This window comes from Wyeomyia smithii, chromosome 2 (genome assembly GCF_029784165.1).
Source record: "Wyeomyia smithii strain HCP4-BCI-WySm-NY-G18 chromosome 2, ASM2978416v1, whole genome shotgun sequence".
NCBI lineage: Eukaryota > Metazoa > Arthropoda > Insecta > Diptera > Culicidae > Wyeomyia > Wyeomyia smithii.
Genome location: NC_073695.1, coordinates 66,798,557 through 66,815,993, shown reverse-complemented (window position 1 = coordinate 66,815,993; position 17,437 = coordinate 66,798,557). Strand labels below are relative to the sequence as shown.

The 17,437-nt window shown below is 37.7% G+C and overlaps 1 protein-coding gene across 1 annotated transcript in view; it reads right to left on the bottom strand.

The window, feature by feature from the left end:
• LOC129722287 (DNA-binding protein D-ETS-3) overlaps nt 1-17,215 on the bottom strand; it is a 198,722-nt gene extending 181,507 nt beyond the window's left edge. Inside the window, exons 1-3 of the mRNA XM_055675614.1 lie at nt 17,073-17,215; nt 5,082-5,342; nt 4,560-4,999 (exon numbers count right to left, since the gene is read on the bottom strand). Coding sequence (XP_055531589.1) covers nt 4,560-4,999; nt 5,082-5,342; nt 17,073-17,077 — 706 coding nt within the window. The 5' untranslated portion in view covers nt 17,078-17,215. The remainder of the gene's footprint in view (nt 1-4,559; nt 5,000-5,081; nt 5,343-17,072) is intronic.
• Between the last annotated feature and the right edge of the window lie 222 nt (nt 17,216-17,437).

The following is a 17,437-nucleotide window of genomic DNA, read 5'->3' as shown; positions in this document are numbered from 1 at the left end:
AATGACCACAACAAAGAAGGTAGGCTCCTAATTCTGCAAATATTTTTGTTTGTTCTGCATTTTCATGATCCAAAACATAATGTTTGGATAAAAATTTTAACGCAAACTATGAAATTACTATTTTTGTCACAAAGCTTTGTAAGGTTGTGCCTTTCGCTTTGCTAGATTGATGAGCAAAGTGAGATTCTATCTCAAGTGTAAAGTTTTGACGTAGGACTACGTCAGAATCTATGGATATCAAGGTAGATCAATTTCACCCTGATGTATCTCATAGTACCTAACAGAATTCTCGAATTTATTTCATGAAGTAGACGATAGAAATTCCATAAATGGCCATAGGGGTTTTCTAGAGTACATACCAGTTCTTGTTTTAAAAATTTACTATTTCGGGAAAAATGTACATGAAGCTAGGTAATTGGAAAATATCAAAGAAATTGATCAATTTTACCCTGTTCATGGTACGTGGAAGCGTATGAACACCATCGTAAACGGTTGGACACGGGTTCTGACGATGAGCAACACGTAGTCCGAAACCGGTTGACCTTTAACCCATTCCCGGCGGGTGATGCCGTATGGCATCACCTGACATCTAAACTTTGATTGAAGCTTAGCAATTATATATGCATATGGGTCATTCCATACGTGTACATACCACTTGGACACGACCATCACAGATTTTGCTCAAAGTTTGGGGAATTATTCATCTACTTTCGCCTTGAAAAAATCCCAATTTTGGTATCGATTGGAATACCCCCCGCTCTCTAGGACCCCCCTCTTTATTGCACAGTCACGCAATATTTGTCAAAAATCTCTTTTTTCTTTTTCTTACAATTCATAGACGTAAGATGTCTGAAAAATACTGACGGATGATTTTCGAAGAAAATGAACCAAGGAATCCAGAAAAAATGTTATTTTTGACCGGAAGTGTTGCCAGATGGATTGTTTTTGTATTTTAAAACTAAATTTACATTTTTCGGCAAATGCAGCCATTTTTATCCTAAATTTGATAGTTTTATTGTGTTCCTTGGAAAATTTCATATAAGAAACAATTATTATCCCGAGGTAATATGAGCTAATCACGAGATATAACATTTTTACGAAAAAAGTTGTAAACTTCGTAATTATTTTGTTTTATTATTTATAGACGTAAGACACCCGAAAAATAGTGATAGTTGAATTTTGAAGAAAATGAACCAAGGAATCCAGAAAAAAATATTGTTTTTGACCGGAAGTGTTGCCAGATAGATTATTTTTGTATTTTAAAATTAAACTTGCACTTTTCGGCCAATGCAGCTAATTTATTTTAAATTTGATGGTTTCATCGTATTTCTCGGGAAATTTTTTGTGAGAAGCACTCACCACCCCGTGGTAACATGAGCCGATCTTAAGATATAACAGTTTTACGAAAATTTAATTACGAAATTCAGAACTATTTTCGTAAAAATGCTATATCTCGAGATTGGCTCATATTACCACGGGATGACAGTTGTTTCTTATGTGAAATTTTCCAAGGAACACGAAATTATCAAATTTAAAATAAAAATGGCTGCATTAGCCGAAAAATGTAAATTTAGTAATAAAATACAAAAACAATCCATCTGGCAACACTGCCGGTCAAAAAAAACATTTTTTCTGGATTTCTTGGTTCATTTACTTCAAAATTCAGCTATCACTATTTTTCGGGTGTCTTACGTCTATAAATTGTAAAAAAAAATTAATTACGAAGTTTACAACTTTTTTCGTAAAAATGTTATATCTTGTGATTGGCTCATATTACCTCGGGATGATAGTTGTTTTTTATGTGAAATTTTCCAAGGAACACGATGAAATTATCAAATTTAAAATAAAAATAGCTGCATTCGCCGAAAAATGTAAATTTACTTTTCAAATACACAAATAATTCATCTGGCAACACTTCCGGTCAAAACGTATATTTTTTTCTGGATACCTTGGTTCATTTTCTTCAAAATTCATCTATCACTATTTTTCGGGTGTCTTATGTCTATGAATTGTAAGAAAAAGAAAAAAAAAAAGATTTTGAACAAAAAATGCGTGACTTTGCAATAAACAGGGGGGTCCCACAGATCGGGGGGTATTCCAATCGACACCAAATTCGGGATTTTTCCAAAGTGACGGTAGACGAATAATTCTCTCAACTTTGAGCAAAATCTGTGATGGTCGTGTCCAAATTTGTGCTTTTTCGTGGTCACTTCGTATGGAATGACCCATATTCTAACGACGAAATTATTAAATACGGTTAGAGAACAGATCGATCTACAATATGCAATACAGTTTGTGTCAACTGTGCATGTAGTTGCTGAGTAATACGAGTTTGAAGGTCATTTTTCGAGGTAAAATCTGATTTCTCTCCGCCGGGAATGGGTTAAGGTAAATTTTAATATGTTTATTCTATGTAAGAATGATAAGTGTTGTGTTTTGTAACGCGTCGCGTGTCGTTAGGTGTCTAAATACTTTTTTCCTTCATTTATACATAATTGATTATTATTTATAACTCTAGATCCTCAGTTAACGTATCGTTAACATTGATAAACCTTTTTAAGACTTCATCCAACTTTAGTTTCAGCTAAACTTTCATTTTAATTTCTAGTGAACTCATTTATTTTGAGATTTCTGACTATAAACGCTCTATTGTATTTTTTTAATAACCACTGTGGCTCAATTTCAAAAGGTTTAAAGTTTTTCTCAACGCCCTTTTTTTAGCTTTTTTTTCCTCCTTAGCCCTGTTAGTATTTTATTCTCGTCCTTAGAGCACTATAAAGAATGATTTATATTTCAACACTTTGTAGTTGATTTTTTGCATCAAATACATTTAATATGGTAAAGTGTTGGAGTTTTAGTTGTACTTAATAAGATAGGCGCTGTTTGCATTTTTTAACACAGTATTAAACGAAAATTTAAAATGAACAAAATAAATGTTAGGTGGATGAAATATGGTATGTAAGAGTGAATTTTGGAGTTTTCAAATTATTTCAGTACAAAATCACAAAACTACGTATTTTTTATAAAAATTCAAACAAAAAAACCGTTCTTCAAATTTTAAGCTCTACATTTTTGCGGTAAGGTCTCCTGAATCCATACGTGATGAAATATTTATTTTAGCATGTAAACATTTTGAGAAAAACCAGTTTAAGTTCACCAAAGTACGTATTTTCAAGGAAACCTAATTTCCTCAGTCTCCCACGGTAGGTTTCAACTTAGCTCTTCAATTTACAAGCTCTATATTTTTAGAGTAACGTCTGCTGAGTCCAAAGATGATGAAAGATTTATTCTAGCATGCACAGATTTAGAGAAAATCAAGTTTTCATAAGAACTCGTACTTTAGTGAATTCAAACTCGTTTTTCTCTAAATCTGTGCATGCTAGAATAAATCTTCCAGCATCTTTGGATTCAAAAGACGTTACTCTAGAAATATAGAGCTTGTAAATTTAAGAGCCAAGTTGAAACCAACTGTGGGAGACTGAGGAAATCAGGTTTCCATGAAAATACGTACTTTAGTGAATTTAAACTCGTTTTTCTCAAAATATTTGCATGCTAAAATGAATATTTCATCGCGTATTGATTCAGGAGACCTTACTTCAAAAATGTAGAGCTTAAAATTTGAAGAACGATTTTCTTATTTGATTTTTTATGAAAATACGTAGTTTTGTGATTTTGTACTGAAATAATTTGAAAACTCCAAAATTCACTCTTACATACCATATTTCATCCACCTGACATGATTTGATACATGGAGCAATTGATACGTATGAAAATTACCAGTGTTTGCTCAATCTGTTTGAAAAATTAGAAAAAAATACAAACATATTTGCGTCTCACAAAAACGGGGAGGGGTCCAGAGAGGTGGCACTTTTACCAAAATATAGAGCAACTATCCCCCTTGAATAAAAGTTAAAGTTTTCCCAAATCGGCCGTTCCAGTGCTGAGAACGATCATTTTCAATAAACAAGTTCCGTCCCGGGTCTTTACGGGTTAAAGACTCTCTTAAGCGACGCGTTTCGCATAATTTGATGACCTGCAACAATTTTCTTTCACTCAGTATAAATATGTAAAATGCAAAAAAAAATCTCGCTTGGCCCACATTGAAAGCCTCTTTAATCCTTAAAAGAGGCTAAAACTACTAGCAGCACAAGTAGCACATGTACTAAAAAAACTGAAAGATACAATTCAGCCTTCCAATGCTCAACACTTGCTTCGTGAATATTCAACTGTTCGTACCAATACTTGTGCACCCCAGACAAGACAACCGCGTTTCCTTTTGACTATCCGTGCGAAAGCTTTTGACTGCTTTCTCGTTACAATGCATACGATAAGGTGGGTAAGAGTGTGGGTGGGTGGAAAACTGCCAGGGAGGAGTCAACCAGACACCGAATGTGCGCATTTATCAAGCGTATAAACACAATCCGGTAACCATAGCAACATCATCCTTTTCCGATTGGTGGATTCCTTTTCCCCCAATGGGTCGCGCGTTTGTGGTTGTTCTTTACGATTTTTCCTAAGCGATTTTTTTCCCCTTTTACTTAGAAGGAGGCAAAACTTACCTTGCCTAGGCTTTACATCCAGCGAGGGAGATTCCAGATTCTGCGACAATATGGACGACGGCGTGGAAGTGGTGGTTGGCGATTGTGTCGACGACACGAGATTTAGATTACCTGTCCCCAATAAATCACTTCGGTGTCTTTGAGACGCGAGTCCGTTGCCCACCAGCAGATTGCTTGGTGACACAAGGGAGGTCGCATTAATCACACTGATGGCACTACTGGAACCACTACCACTGCTTCCACCGCCGCCACCACCACCACCTCCGCCTCCGCTGGCATTGCCGTTGTTAGCACTGCTGCCAGTGTTGTTAATACTGTTACTTGTTGTTCCACTAGCGTTATTATTGGTGTTACTGTTTTCGGTGTTATTGTTGTTAGAACTACTGTGCGTTATCACATTTTCCAATGATTCCGTTAGTCGCGGGGAGGAGTAAATGTCACTGGTAGAATGAAAAATAGTTTTGAAATTAGAAACGTAATTTGATTGAAAGAAACGTGGGGACAAGAACTACCGACACTCACCTGAAAGCACTAGAACTACCGAGAAAAACTGTTCGATCCTGCAGTGCCGCTTTAGCTTTCTCTACACTTTGCTTCAATTGTTCAAAAGTTGACTGGTGAAAACGGTACGAGCCCCAGTCGGTGGCACACTGGGTCAAACCTAGGCAATCCTCCGACTTTACTTGGTGGGTTATGAGAGGCGAGGCGGCCCGTTTCAGGTCCAGTGCTGACTGGTAGGAGCAAGAGCTTTCATACATCTTGCTGCAGAACTTCCGTTTGACCCTGTAAAAAAGGGCGAGGAGATAACGCGTTGTTAGGCAGGACATTGAACAACTTATGATAAACGTTTTATCGATATACTTCTGCCCATCAATTTAACCAAATGTTCATTGTCGTTACGAGAATACTATACTCAAAAGGATAGCCGCAGATAGATAGTAGCGCTCGTTGTTACCGCTGCTTACGATGGGCATTCAATAAATTATGACGTTGTGACATTTGCTTGATAAAGTACCCCGGACTGTATGTATTGTACTCCCGAGCTGCTTCGAGCACCTTAAACAATAGTTATAATTTATACTGTCATTTACATTAATTCAACTGTTTTATCAGTAGCAGAGAATGTTGCACCCTTCCACCACCCTGAACTGCTCGAACTGAAGGTACATTTCTCCCGGCAAAGGACAATAATGAAGCGGCGTCCTTTTATTGGTACTATTATTATTATTACCATTACCACTGATAGGGATACGCACAACTCTACTGGCTTGATGGTTCAACAAATGTATCAAGCCGCCCACATTTCGTTGCACTCTAGTGAAATGTGCCGTACGCATGGTAGGGAGTTGATAATAAAGGCGATTAATGAAACGTTCAGCCTGTAAAGCACGAAGAATGTCCCTGTTTCGCTGTACGTGGAGGTGATCTAATATTCTTTTTAATCGATTTTTTTGAGAGTATTTCAACTTAGTGTAATAAAAAAAAACTTTTATAATTCAGTCGGATTTCAAATAATAGAGTAGATAAATTTCAGTATGTTATTGACGGACCCTAGCTCATTTCCAGAATGCTGATGTAAATTTGAAAACAAAACAACAACATTCAGCAAATTAATACAAAATAAAAACAAGATTGCATCTATCAAGGGCAATAGAGAATTAAAAGTTAAAACAAAATTAAGAATCGGCAGAACGATACTTCGTATTTTCTTTTAAAATAGAAGACTCTAGAAAAACTAAACGAAATATAGTTGAATTTTGGGTTACCTGAAAACTTTCAAAACATCACCAGTACGACAACATTAGCACAAAAAAACTGTTTTCAAAGGTGTATTAACAACATATTGATAATAGGAATTTACAAAATTAGAATGATAGAACTGTCGAACATTGAAAAAAAAGAAACACTGATAAACAGCAAAAAAATGTTAAAAATTGAAATTAAAATGGACGCTGATGTTTTGGAATTTGTAATTTTCACTCTTAGTGCAATAGACAACGGCATGCACGTAGAGGCCGTTTACGCTTGCTTAAGTAGCATATTTAACCGATTCAGCATATCTTTATTTCTCTCAAAGCTGCAAAAAATATAAAAGAAACCCTAATATTTGCGGTGGCTCCAGCTATTCAGGTCTGACTCGATTATATATACTCTCCAATTCATTTACTATATATCGTAGGTTTCGTGCACAACTGGCAAAAGTCAAAATGTTGCATTTTTAATTTTTGATGGCAAACGATGCTAAATACTGTTAAGTTTCATACTACGAAACCCCGTTAAAAAATTTACAAAAAATCCAGAGCTATGAGTAAGAGTGCCTTTGCAGCTCAAATCCAAATTTCCTCATAAAGGTTGTAAAACTAACGTTTCAACTTGTACAACATGCGTATAATATGCCCACAATAAACCCAAAAATGTTCAATGGAAATGGGAATTCCTAATATTTAAAATTTTGGTAGTATCCAAGACACGACCGCATGGTAGACTGGTGTCTACGTTGTTTATTTTTCATCAAACTCTTCAGTTATAGAATTGTCAGTTTGTATATCGTATGCGATCTCACCTAGATGCATTTATGTGATAACTGAATGAAGTTTGCTATTGCATTAATCGGCCTTTTTACTACATGTATTTCGAAGAGCATAATGAATGGTTATTAATAAACTGCAACTGTGGTTTGAAGCTGCTGCAAATGCGCAGTAGTGTGATGTTCACCACGATTCGTTGATACTGTGCATAACCAGCGGTGTAAACGGAGCAAATCCGATTGCAAACAGAAAATTCCGGAACGCTTTGCTCACTTCATTAACAACTTTTATCCTCAGGCAAGTATACGATTCTTAGCAACTCTTCCATACCTGATCAGCTTTCGTGTTCCAGTTTACCACCTGCCGACTTTTCACCCGACATTGCACTACCTACTAGCGGAACACTGGGATGCACTAGCTCACGTACTATGGAAGTCTCCGACCCCCCCGCCGTAGTCGAGCCTTTCCTGCCTGCGTTCAACAGTCATCCTGGTCCCACGGGCGGTAGCGGGGAACGAGACTTCCAAAACGCTACTCACGGCAAGTACAACTTCGTAACTTCAGTTCCCTCCGCTGATCCGTACTGCACTTTCAGTCTTCGGCAACTTGACGTCCCGCCGCCAGTGTTCGCAGAACGTAGCCTTGGGGCTGATAACCATTCCTCTGGACTTCGGATTTACTACCAAAATGTTCGTGGACTTCGTACCAAAATTGACGACTTTTTCTTGACGGCTACTGAATGTGACCACGACATTATTGTATTAACCGAGACCTGGCTCGACGATCGTATTGACTACGCACAACTTTTTGGCAGTTTATTCACTGTCTATCGCTGCGACCGTAATCGTCATAACAGCTGCAAGTCGCGTGTTGGTGGTGTACTGATAGCTGTATCTAAACGCCTTAATAGCTGTGTTGACCCGGCTCCAATAAGTGACACCATTGAACAACTCTGGATTAGAATCTCAATGCCAACTCGCAGCATTAGTTTGGGAGTAGTCTATCTTCCTCCCGATCATAGATCCGATATGACCGCTGTCGAAAACCATATCAACTCTATCAGCTCCGTTACCTCTCGCTTAGACCAAAATGATCTATCGTTTCTATTTGGAGACTACAATCACCCGGGCGTAATTTGGAAACGTGGGAGCGATGGCATTCCTTCAATTGATCTGATTCATTCACGGATATCTGTTGCCTGTTCCGCTTTGGTAGACGGGTTTAGTTTGAACAACCTGACCCAAGTGAACCACGCTACTAACGACTACGATCGTTTACTAGATCTGGTGCTAGTGAATGACGCCACTTCATGTGAACTCACTGACGCGAGTGAGTCCTTACTGCCGCTTGATACGAATCACCCTGCATTAGATATAACGATAGATGTAACTGCACCCGTACAATTTGAGGACATTGGTGACGTTCCATGTCTTGATTTTTGTAGAGCTGATTTTGAGTCGTTAAGTATTGCTTTCTCTCGCATCGATTGGCAATTCTTGGAATCCTCCCCACCTATAAATGATGCTGTTGAGTACTTTAACTGTGCTATCAACTCAGCAATCTACCGTATTTTTCCTCCGCGAAGACCTCTAAGAAAACCCGCTTGGTCTAATCCTCGTCTTCGGCATCTCAAGAAACAGCGTTCCACGGCGTTGCGACATTATTGTAAAGCGCGTTGTCCAATTTCGAAGCATCGATTCAATGAAATCAGCAAGTTATACAGAAAATATGACCGCTTCCTTTACAAACGGTACACCTCCAGGATGCAGGGTAACCTGAGACGGAATCCACGATTATTTTGGTCGTTCGTGAATTCTAAGCGTAAAGAAGATGGTTTACCAGTAGATATGTTTCTTGGTGATTGTCACGGCAGCACATTGCTTGAAAAATGTACTCTATTTGCCCGTAGCTTTCAGCACAATTTTCATGAGCATACTGCTTCCGACGCCCAGGTTGATACTGCTTTAAGTTACCTTCCTAGAGATGTTATTGATTTCAATCTGCTTGAAATAACAAGCCGTCACATTACTACTGCCATTGATAAACTGAAATCATCCTTCGCTGTTGGCCCTGATGGAATTCCGTCATGCGTTCTGAAACGATGTGCCTCTGTCCTTATTCATCCGCTATGCCTGCTGTTCAATTTATCTCTTCGACAACGCGTGTTTCCCTCCAGTTGGAAATCCTCCATTATGTTTCCCGTGTATAAGAAAGGTGATAGACGTGACGTGAAAAACTACAGAGGCATCACATCTCTCTGCGCATGCTCTAAGGTAATGGAAATAATCGTAAACAACGCCCTATTCAACAGCTGCAAACATTACATCACGTCGGACCAACATGGTTTTTACCCGAAACGCTCTATTACGACTAATTTAGCCGAATTCTCTTCAACTTGCTTGAGAAATATGAGTAACGGTGCTCAAATAGATGCCGTATACACCGATCTGAAAGCGGTGTTCGATCGAGTAGACCACAGGATACTTTTGGCTAAACTTGGAAAACTTGGAGTTTCATCTATTCTCGTGCAATGGCTTGGTTCCTACTTGATGAATCGAACACTCTGTGTGAAGATAGGAAGTGAGTTTTCTGCACAGTTCACGAATGTCTCTGGAGTCCCGCAGGGTAGCAACCTAGGACCGCTACTCTTCATGATATTCATCAATGACATTTCTTTGTTACTTCCGGAAGGTTGCCGTAAATTGTACGCCGATGATGTAAAACTCTTTAAAGTCGTGAGAAATTATGCGGACTGCGTTGAGCTCCAGCAAGTGGTGAATATTTTCAGCCTATGGTGCTCTAGAAACCTTCTTTCTGTAAGCGTTCAGAAATGTAGTGTCATCTCCTTCTATCGGACAAGGAAGCCAATCTTATTTGATTATACTATGTCCGGTCAGCCTCTATCTAGAGTGACACAAATTCGAGACCTAGGAGTTATTTTGGATACTGCGCTATCTTTCAAACTGCACTACAACGAGATCATCGCTAAAGCTAATCGACAACTCGGATTCATGTTTAAGATAGCCAACGAGTTTGGTGATCCGTTTTGTCTCAGATCGCTGTATTTCTCTCTAGTGCGGTCTATCTTAGAATTCTGCTCCGTTGTATGGTGTCCATTCCACAACTCCTGGATTGCCAGAATTGAATCCGTACAACGCAAATTTGTACGATATGCGCTGAGGTTCCTCCCTTGGCGCAATTCCTCAAATCTGCCAGCCTACACTGATCGCTGTCGGCTTTTAGGAATGCAAACTCTTGAGCAGAGACGATTCGAGGCGCAAGCTGTATTCATTGGTAAAGTTCTTTCAAATGAAATCGACGCCCCGGAAATCCTCGGCCACCTGGATATATATGCCCCTGAACGATCTCTCAGACCAAGATCCCTGTTGAACCTGCCTCAACGCAACGCACAATATGGTCAATTCGACCCAATACGCTTTATGTCGGCCAGCTTCAACACAGTAGTAGATGCGTTCGATTTTAATATAACTGGCACAGCTTTTAAAAATAGAATTCGCGTTAGGTAACCTTTTGTGATAGTTTATTGACATTAGTATTAAGTTTTTCATTAAGACACACACTCTGTCAGATGGATTTTAATAAATTATAACAATTATAACAATCATCAAACACGCACCAATCTACTACCATCCGACACAGTAACGGAAACATTGTCCCTTCCAAGCCGCAACAGGACACGATACATGTTTTATTATTGCGTTTGTCAGAGCTTTGCATTTTTTTTTTCAAGAGGAGGATTAGTTAGTAGCTTAAGTATTTATGATAAATATTAGTAAATAATGAGTATGTGTGTCCAATCACAAATGGTGACTTCTCAACACTGTTAGAAATTTGTAATTTTAGTTGTTAGGATTTGTTTGCTTTCGCAATTAGGACTTATCATTCGTAGGGATTTAAATCTACTTGTCAGAAAAGGGGAAGTAAATTTATAACTAACTTAATTGCTAACTTAATGGCTATAAAGAGAGCTTATCGTAGCAATTGAGGATTGCAACGATTTTTGTCGAAAATTGTTAATAATTTTATTTGACATAGCTTCTAATGGTTTAACACCAGTAAGTCTATGTAATTCGAGTGTACCAAGCCAAGGAGGACGCTTCAAAATCATTTTCAGAATTTTATTCTGAATCCTTTGGAGCGTTTTCTTCCTTGTTGAACAGCAACTTGACCAGATCGGTACTGCATAAAGCATTGCTGGTCTAAAAATTTGTTTGTGAATCAAAAGTTTGTTCTTTAAACAAAGTTTAGAATTCCTGTTAATGAGAGGATATAAACATCTCGTATATTTGATGCACTTGGCTTGTATACTCTCAATGTGCTCTTTGAAAATAAGTTTTTTATCGTAAATTAGTCCCAAGTATTTAACCTTGTCAGACCAACTTAAAATAACCCCTTTCATCTTGACAACCTGATTATTGTCTGGCTTGAGGAAAGAAGCCCTAGTCTTATGAGGAAAAATTATCATTTGAGTTTTTGAAGCATTGGGAGAGATTTTCCTCTTTTGCAAGTAGGAAGAAAAAATATCTAAACTTTTCTGAAATCGACTGCATATGACACGAAGACTTTTTCGTTTTACGGAAACGCTTGTGTCATCGGAGAACAATGACTTTGAGCCTCATGGAGGCAAATCAGGAAGATCTGAAGTGAATATGTTGTACAGGACTGGGATCAGAGCTTTGTACAATCGTATTAAAAAACTGGGACAAACTGAGGGAACTTGAAATAAAGGCTGGGCTATTTAGACGATAGCTCCAAAACAATAATGAATAAAGATTTAAATTTCGTATATTAGTATTCCTTCATACGAAATAACGTACGTGAGAAAATGAGAGAACGTAACAAAAAGGCGTTGCCCATTCGATTGTGTCAGAGCGAAGATCGTACGCGTTCTGGCCATGACGCATTTATGCGATAATTGAATGAAAATTGCGATTGCACTAATCGGCCTTTTTCAAAGCTACTACATGTATTTGAAAGAGCATAATGAATGGTTTCATTTAACTACAACTGTGGTTTGAAGCCACTACAAATGCGCAGTCAGAGTAGGCAGTGTGACTTTGCACTCGTATCCAAGTGAGTTTTAAAACTTGCTTGCACATCAATTCTCGGTTGCACGTAAACCCTACCGACAGTCCACTACACTTGAGTAAGATTTGAGTCTGAATCCTGCATAACAGCAATCGCATAGAAATCGAATTGCGATAAAATTCGCGCCGCGTCTGCTGCAACAGTTTGTTGCATTGTCCTTTGAAAGCATAAATTCGATCTAAAAACAAAACTCATCGCGTCACATCATCGCCTGCATCGTTGAATATATCGTGCATTGCATGCATTGCATGCACTTAAACTCAATCGATCAGAGTGTGCGGTGCAAAAAAACTCAAACTCTTGTGAGGAAGCAGATTCAAGTTGAATTTAAATCTGGAAAAAGGTTACTCAGTTCAACTTTGCATGAGTTTATGCCATCGCTGTACGCAGTAGTGTGATGTTCACCACGATTTGTTGATACTGTGTATAATCAACGGTATATATGAAACAAATCTGATTTTAAACAGAAAAGTTTGTCACGTCCTGCTAACGGTGCCGAATCCATTTAGAAAATTTACAACACTGCATTAAAATACATAAAAATCCCTCTTTTTCATGGTAAAAATGGTAAAAACAATTTTTTTTATTGTTTTGGACAATGATTTTTAATGTAAAAATCATGTATTTACAATGAAAAACAGAGTTAAATTATGGTAAAACTGTGTACAATTACCACAACTTTTAAGGTTTTTTGATGTTATTTTTTTCGTTTTCGTAACGCGCTGTTTGTGTAGCACGATTGCATATAGTTAAATGAGTGATTGATTTCGTACATCCTCTATTTTTGTGAGCCAGCAATCAGCTGAAAACAAGCAAAGAAGAAGCGAGTTTGTGATTGGTTGAAAGCTTCAAAAATGTACCGAAATTAATGATTTTCAAGTCAACTTTTCACTAATTTACCATAGCAAAAATAAGCTTTTTGTTATACCATAAGTTTGGGGCAACCTTTTTCTTTTGATCAAAACATTGGCGTTTGAAATCCGTTCAGAGGTAAAAACATAATATGCATTTCAAGAGGGCCTTTTTCCGTTACACTTTCCACAGCATGTCAGCCTACTGAAGTGAGACGTGCCCCACGTCAAAAAAAAGTAAATTTTGAAAATATTGAGAAAGAGGTGAGAGTGAGAGAGAGCCATGACTTTCATGTAGCAGAAAAAAATCACAAAAACAGAAGTTTGGCGTGATCATAGACTGGGTCACGGTTATATGGGAAAAAAGCGATGGTGTTATTTTTTCGCTCCCATGCACTTTTCGTGTTCCTTATGGGTCCTATAACAACTGTGTAACTTTTCAGATCGATCGGTGAAACGCCCGATTTGCGCCCGATTTTTAAAGCTTCCATACGATTTTATATGGGAAAACCACTTTTTCAAAACTTTTTCTATAGAGATGTCTAGTTGACTCCTAAAAATATACCAATACATGATATTTGTAGGAAATTTTCCTGGGAAAAACTCTTCTGAAAACCGCAAGGCGCTACCTTGCTTGTGAAAAAAGTTATTCACCCCAGACTGATTGAATATCTGACGAACGGCTCACCATTGAATTTTACTAGCAACACTGCTGCAGCATGCTGCTGTTGCAAATTCAACCATGTGATGAGAAATGATATCGCTCAAATTTATCTTGGAGGCTTCCCCGAAGATACTATGGGCAAAAATCACACTTTGAAAATTAATTCCGGGCGAAATTATTTCACATACTTAAGCAAGTTTGCAATAGCAGCATGCTGTAGCAGTGTTGCTGGAAAATTTCAATGGTGAGCCGTCCGTCAGACATTCAATCAGTTTGGGGTGAACAGCTGTTTCTAGCATCGTAGCGCCTAACGGTCTTCAGAGGAATATCATGGAGTACAAATATTATGTATTGATATTTTTTCAAGAGCCAATTTGGCATCTCTAGAGAATAAGTATTGAAAAAGTGGGGATTTTCCCATATAAAATCGTATGAAAACTTCAAAAATCGGGCGCAAATCGGGCGTTTCACCGATCGATCTGAAAAGTTACACAGTTGTTATGGGACCCATAAGGAACACGAAAAGTGCATGGGAGCTAACATTTATTTTTTGTCCCACCTTAGTGATCACGTCACTCCATACGTGTCACGTTGTAGCAGAGATATGAGTGCGGGAGAATACTGAGAGACAATAGGAGAGGATAACGTAACAAATGCAGTGTTTTCCTGCTATAATTAGCGATACCGCTTACCGTGCAACTTGAATGAACAAAATATTCGATTTGTTGTTTATCGCACAACTTAAACAGTACGATGCTAACGGAAATCGATTTTTCGATTTTTGTTTAGTGGTAGAGCTCAAAAGTTCTTCATAAAGTTATAAAAGTCTTCTCGAAAAAGTCCTCATGCAAAATTCCAGCTCAATTATGAAGCAGCCTTTTACCAGAACACGGTATAGCCACAAGATTCTATTCCCACAGACAGACAGACATTCGACGCAACCTTCCATTGCATAGTCTACTGCATAATATATTTTCCCGAAATTCGTTCGCCAGAATATAGTTCTGACCCTAGACACCTAGACAAAAAAAACAAAAAAAAGTAGCTAAAAGGTTTTCCTTCCTTGATGACATGGACAAAGTCAGGAATTAAAAAACTAGAAACGAACAGGGAATAACCTCGAAAAAGAGAATTGCTTTTTTCTTCATCGGACGAATTCATGTTTACTTCCGATTTCACTGAAACTTTTCACGTTTGTTCCTTTTTGATAATGAAGTCATTTTATGATATTAGTCCTTCATGTAGACTCGCGACACCTGCTTCAGAAGGGCCTATTCAGAATCATGACTGATAGATAAAAATTTCTATATCAGAAAAACGACTAGTTTGATTGGAATGGTGTCTTCAGCAAAGTTGTAGGTAATAAAACTGCGGTTTCTGAAAAAAATATATACACTGTAAAAAAATGTTTTCTCTACAAAATTCTCCGAATTGTCACAAAATAATATATTTAAAAAAGTACCAGCATCGCACCTCGAGACCAACTGGGATAAAAAAGGTACTTTTGATATTTTGTGACAATTTGGAATATTTGGCACAGAAAAAAAAATTTTTACAGTGTATATATTTTTTCTAGAACCGCAATTTTATTATCGTAAACTGGGGTGACTTTGATCACTTTTTTGAATATATCTTAAATATTTTGAGAATGTACTGAAAACCAAATTGTTTGACATTTTTGAAAATGAGTACTGGCACGCATTGAGCAAGATCATGTCACTACCTCAAAAGTTTAGCAACAGTTCTGCTGTTTTTGAACAATTTCCACATCGATCATCATTCCGGGGTGACTTTGATCACTTCATTGTTTTGATGAATTTGAAGGGAAACTATACTGCTTTACCAAGTTTGAATAATTGAAAACGACTTAAATGAGTTTATTTATATGAAAAAGCAATTCAGGGGTTATTCACATTCTACGTCAACAGTCTATTAGGTGAACGTCCAAAATTTGTACAAAATTTTAGGATATATATATTATCGACTGTCCACGGAGAGAAAAGAGGGTCTAAAAACACCACAAACTAGTCCACGTGGAATATGGCTTACCCAATAGTCCAAAAATGCATGTTAAGTGATGCTTGGGTTGTCGTGAGAAAAAAACATTTAATGTAGGTACCTATAGATGATAATAAACAGTTTAGCATATAATCGGTTTTTTTGATCGAGATAGTGTCTTCGGCAAAGTTGTAAATAACAATTTCGTCTCTCAAAAAAAAAAAATACACTGTAAAAAATGTTTGAAAAATGAAATAGTTGCGAGAAATAAAAAAAGTGCCTCCCTTCTTCTTCTTTCTTATCCAATTTCAATAAAAATTGAACTTTTTGGTTTCTCATTCCTCCATGATCGGACAGCCATCAATGTTTAGCTAATTATAATCTTTGGAAGGTTTTATTAAAAAAAATCGATTTCAAAAATATGAGATTTTTCTTAGCTGGCTTTTTCTTAACTTTTTTTAGAGTGTATATTTTCCCAGAAAGACAAAATTATTATCTGAAACTGTACCAAAAAAGTCACACCAATCAAACAAACCGTTTTGGCTCTCAAAATGTTTGTGATCATCAATACTTATTCTACATAGCATTTTTACATAGTTTTGAAAAAAAAAAAAACATGTCTTGAAAAGAAAACAAATAGCATAAAATGGCATCCTTTTCTCATGAAACATACATGCAAAGCTCTGCACACTTGACAAAGGTAGCCGAAACACAAGTGTTATGCAGGTTTCAAGTCTAATCCGAAATTGCGCTAATTTAGTACACTATCGATGTAGTTCCCCACCATATAACTATCGCGTGTACAAACATTTCTCTTATGGTGTAAAACGATTATATATCGGTGGATTTTACATCATGAAAACATGCAGAACAGTACACCACGTTTTACAAACGCTGCAGAATTATAGAATACGCATTTCCGAAAAAGCGGATGTCGATGTATACAATCTTATCGAGAAGCGACCCGACGGCGAGTCCGGTACCCACAGTCCCAGGCTTGGTATGCGAGTATGCATCATCACGGGTGCGGGATGGAGTTTCTGCAATTGTGCGTTGCGTACGGTTGAATGTGCCGACGTACAGAATCGTACCCGTCAGCAATGCGCCACCCGGAGGGGGAGTTTACGGATCGAGAGATTTATAAACGTAAATCAAACGTTGAACTTCCGGCAGAATTTGAATATTCATGTTCAGATTACAAACCAAGCGGCAAGCTTTTGTGTTGTGTAAGACGGTCTTAGGAGGGTCATATTTTAGTCTTGTTTCCCTGCTGCAGTATTTACTACTTCTGCCTTTGATCCGATGAAAAGTTTTGAAGACTCTTCTGATTAAAACCAAGTCATTACTCAACTAGTAAACATACCTCATTGTTCTGATGTTTGATTTAAGCCGAACACGGAAAGAACTAAACACTTTTGCTACTGGAGAGCTGAGGCCACTTTCCCATCCGAACTTTCTAACTGATAGCGCACGCGACACACCAAACTAAACTAAATAAGCAGCATCAACAAGTGCCCGGTGCGAGTGGTTTGCAGTCGCGTCCAGCTGGGCAGTAAATATGAAACAAAACAAAAAATTACTACTCAAGCAATTGAGCATTTCCGGTACCGGGCATAAATCGAATTTCAAGCACAAACGCACTACATTCTAGTGTGTATAAGCGAGTAACTCTTTTCTACCCCAGCCCCGGTAGTTATTTCATAAAAGTTTGCTCTATCGAAGCTTAGA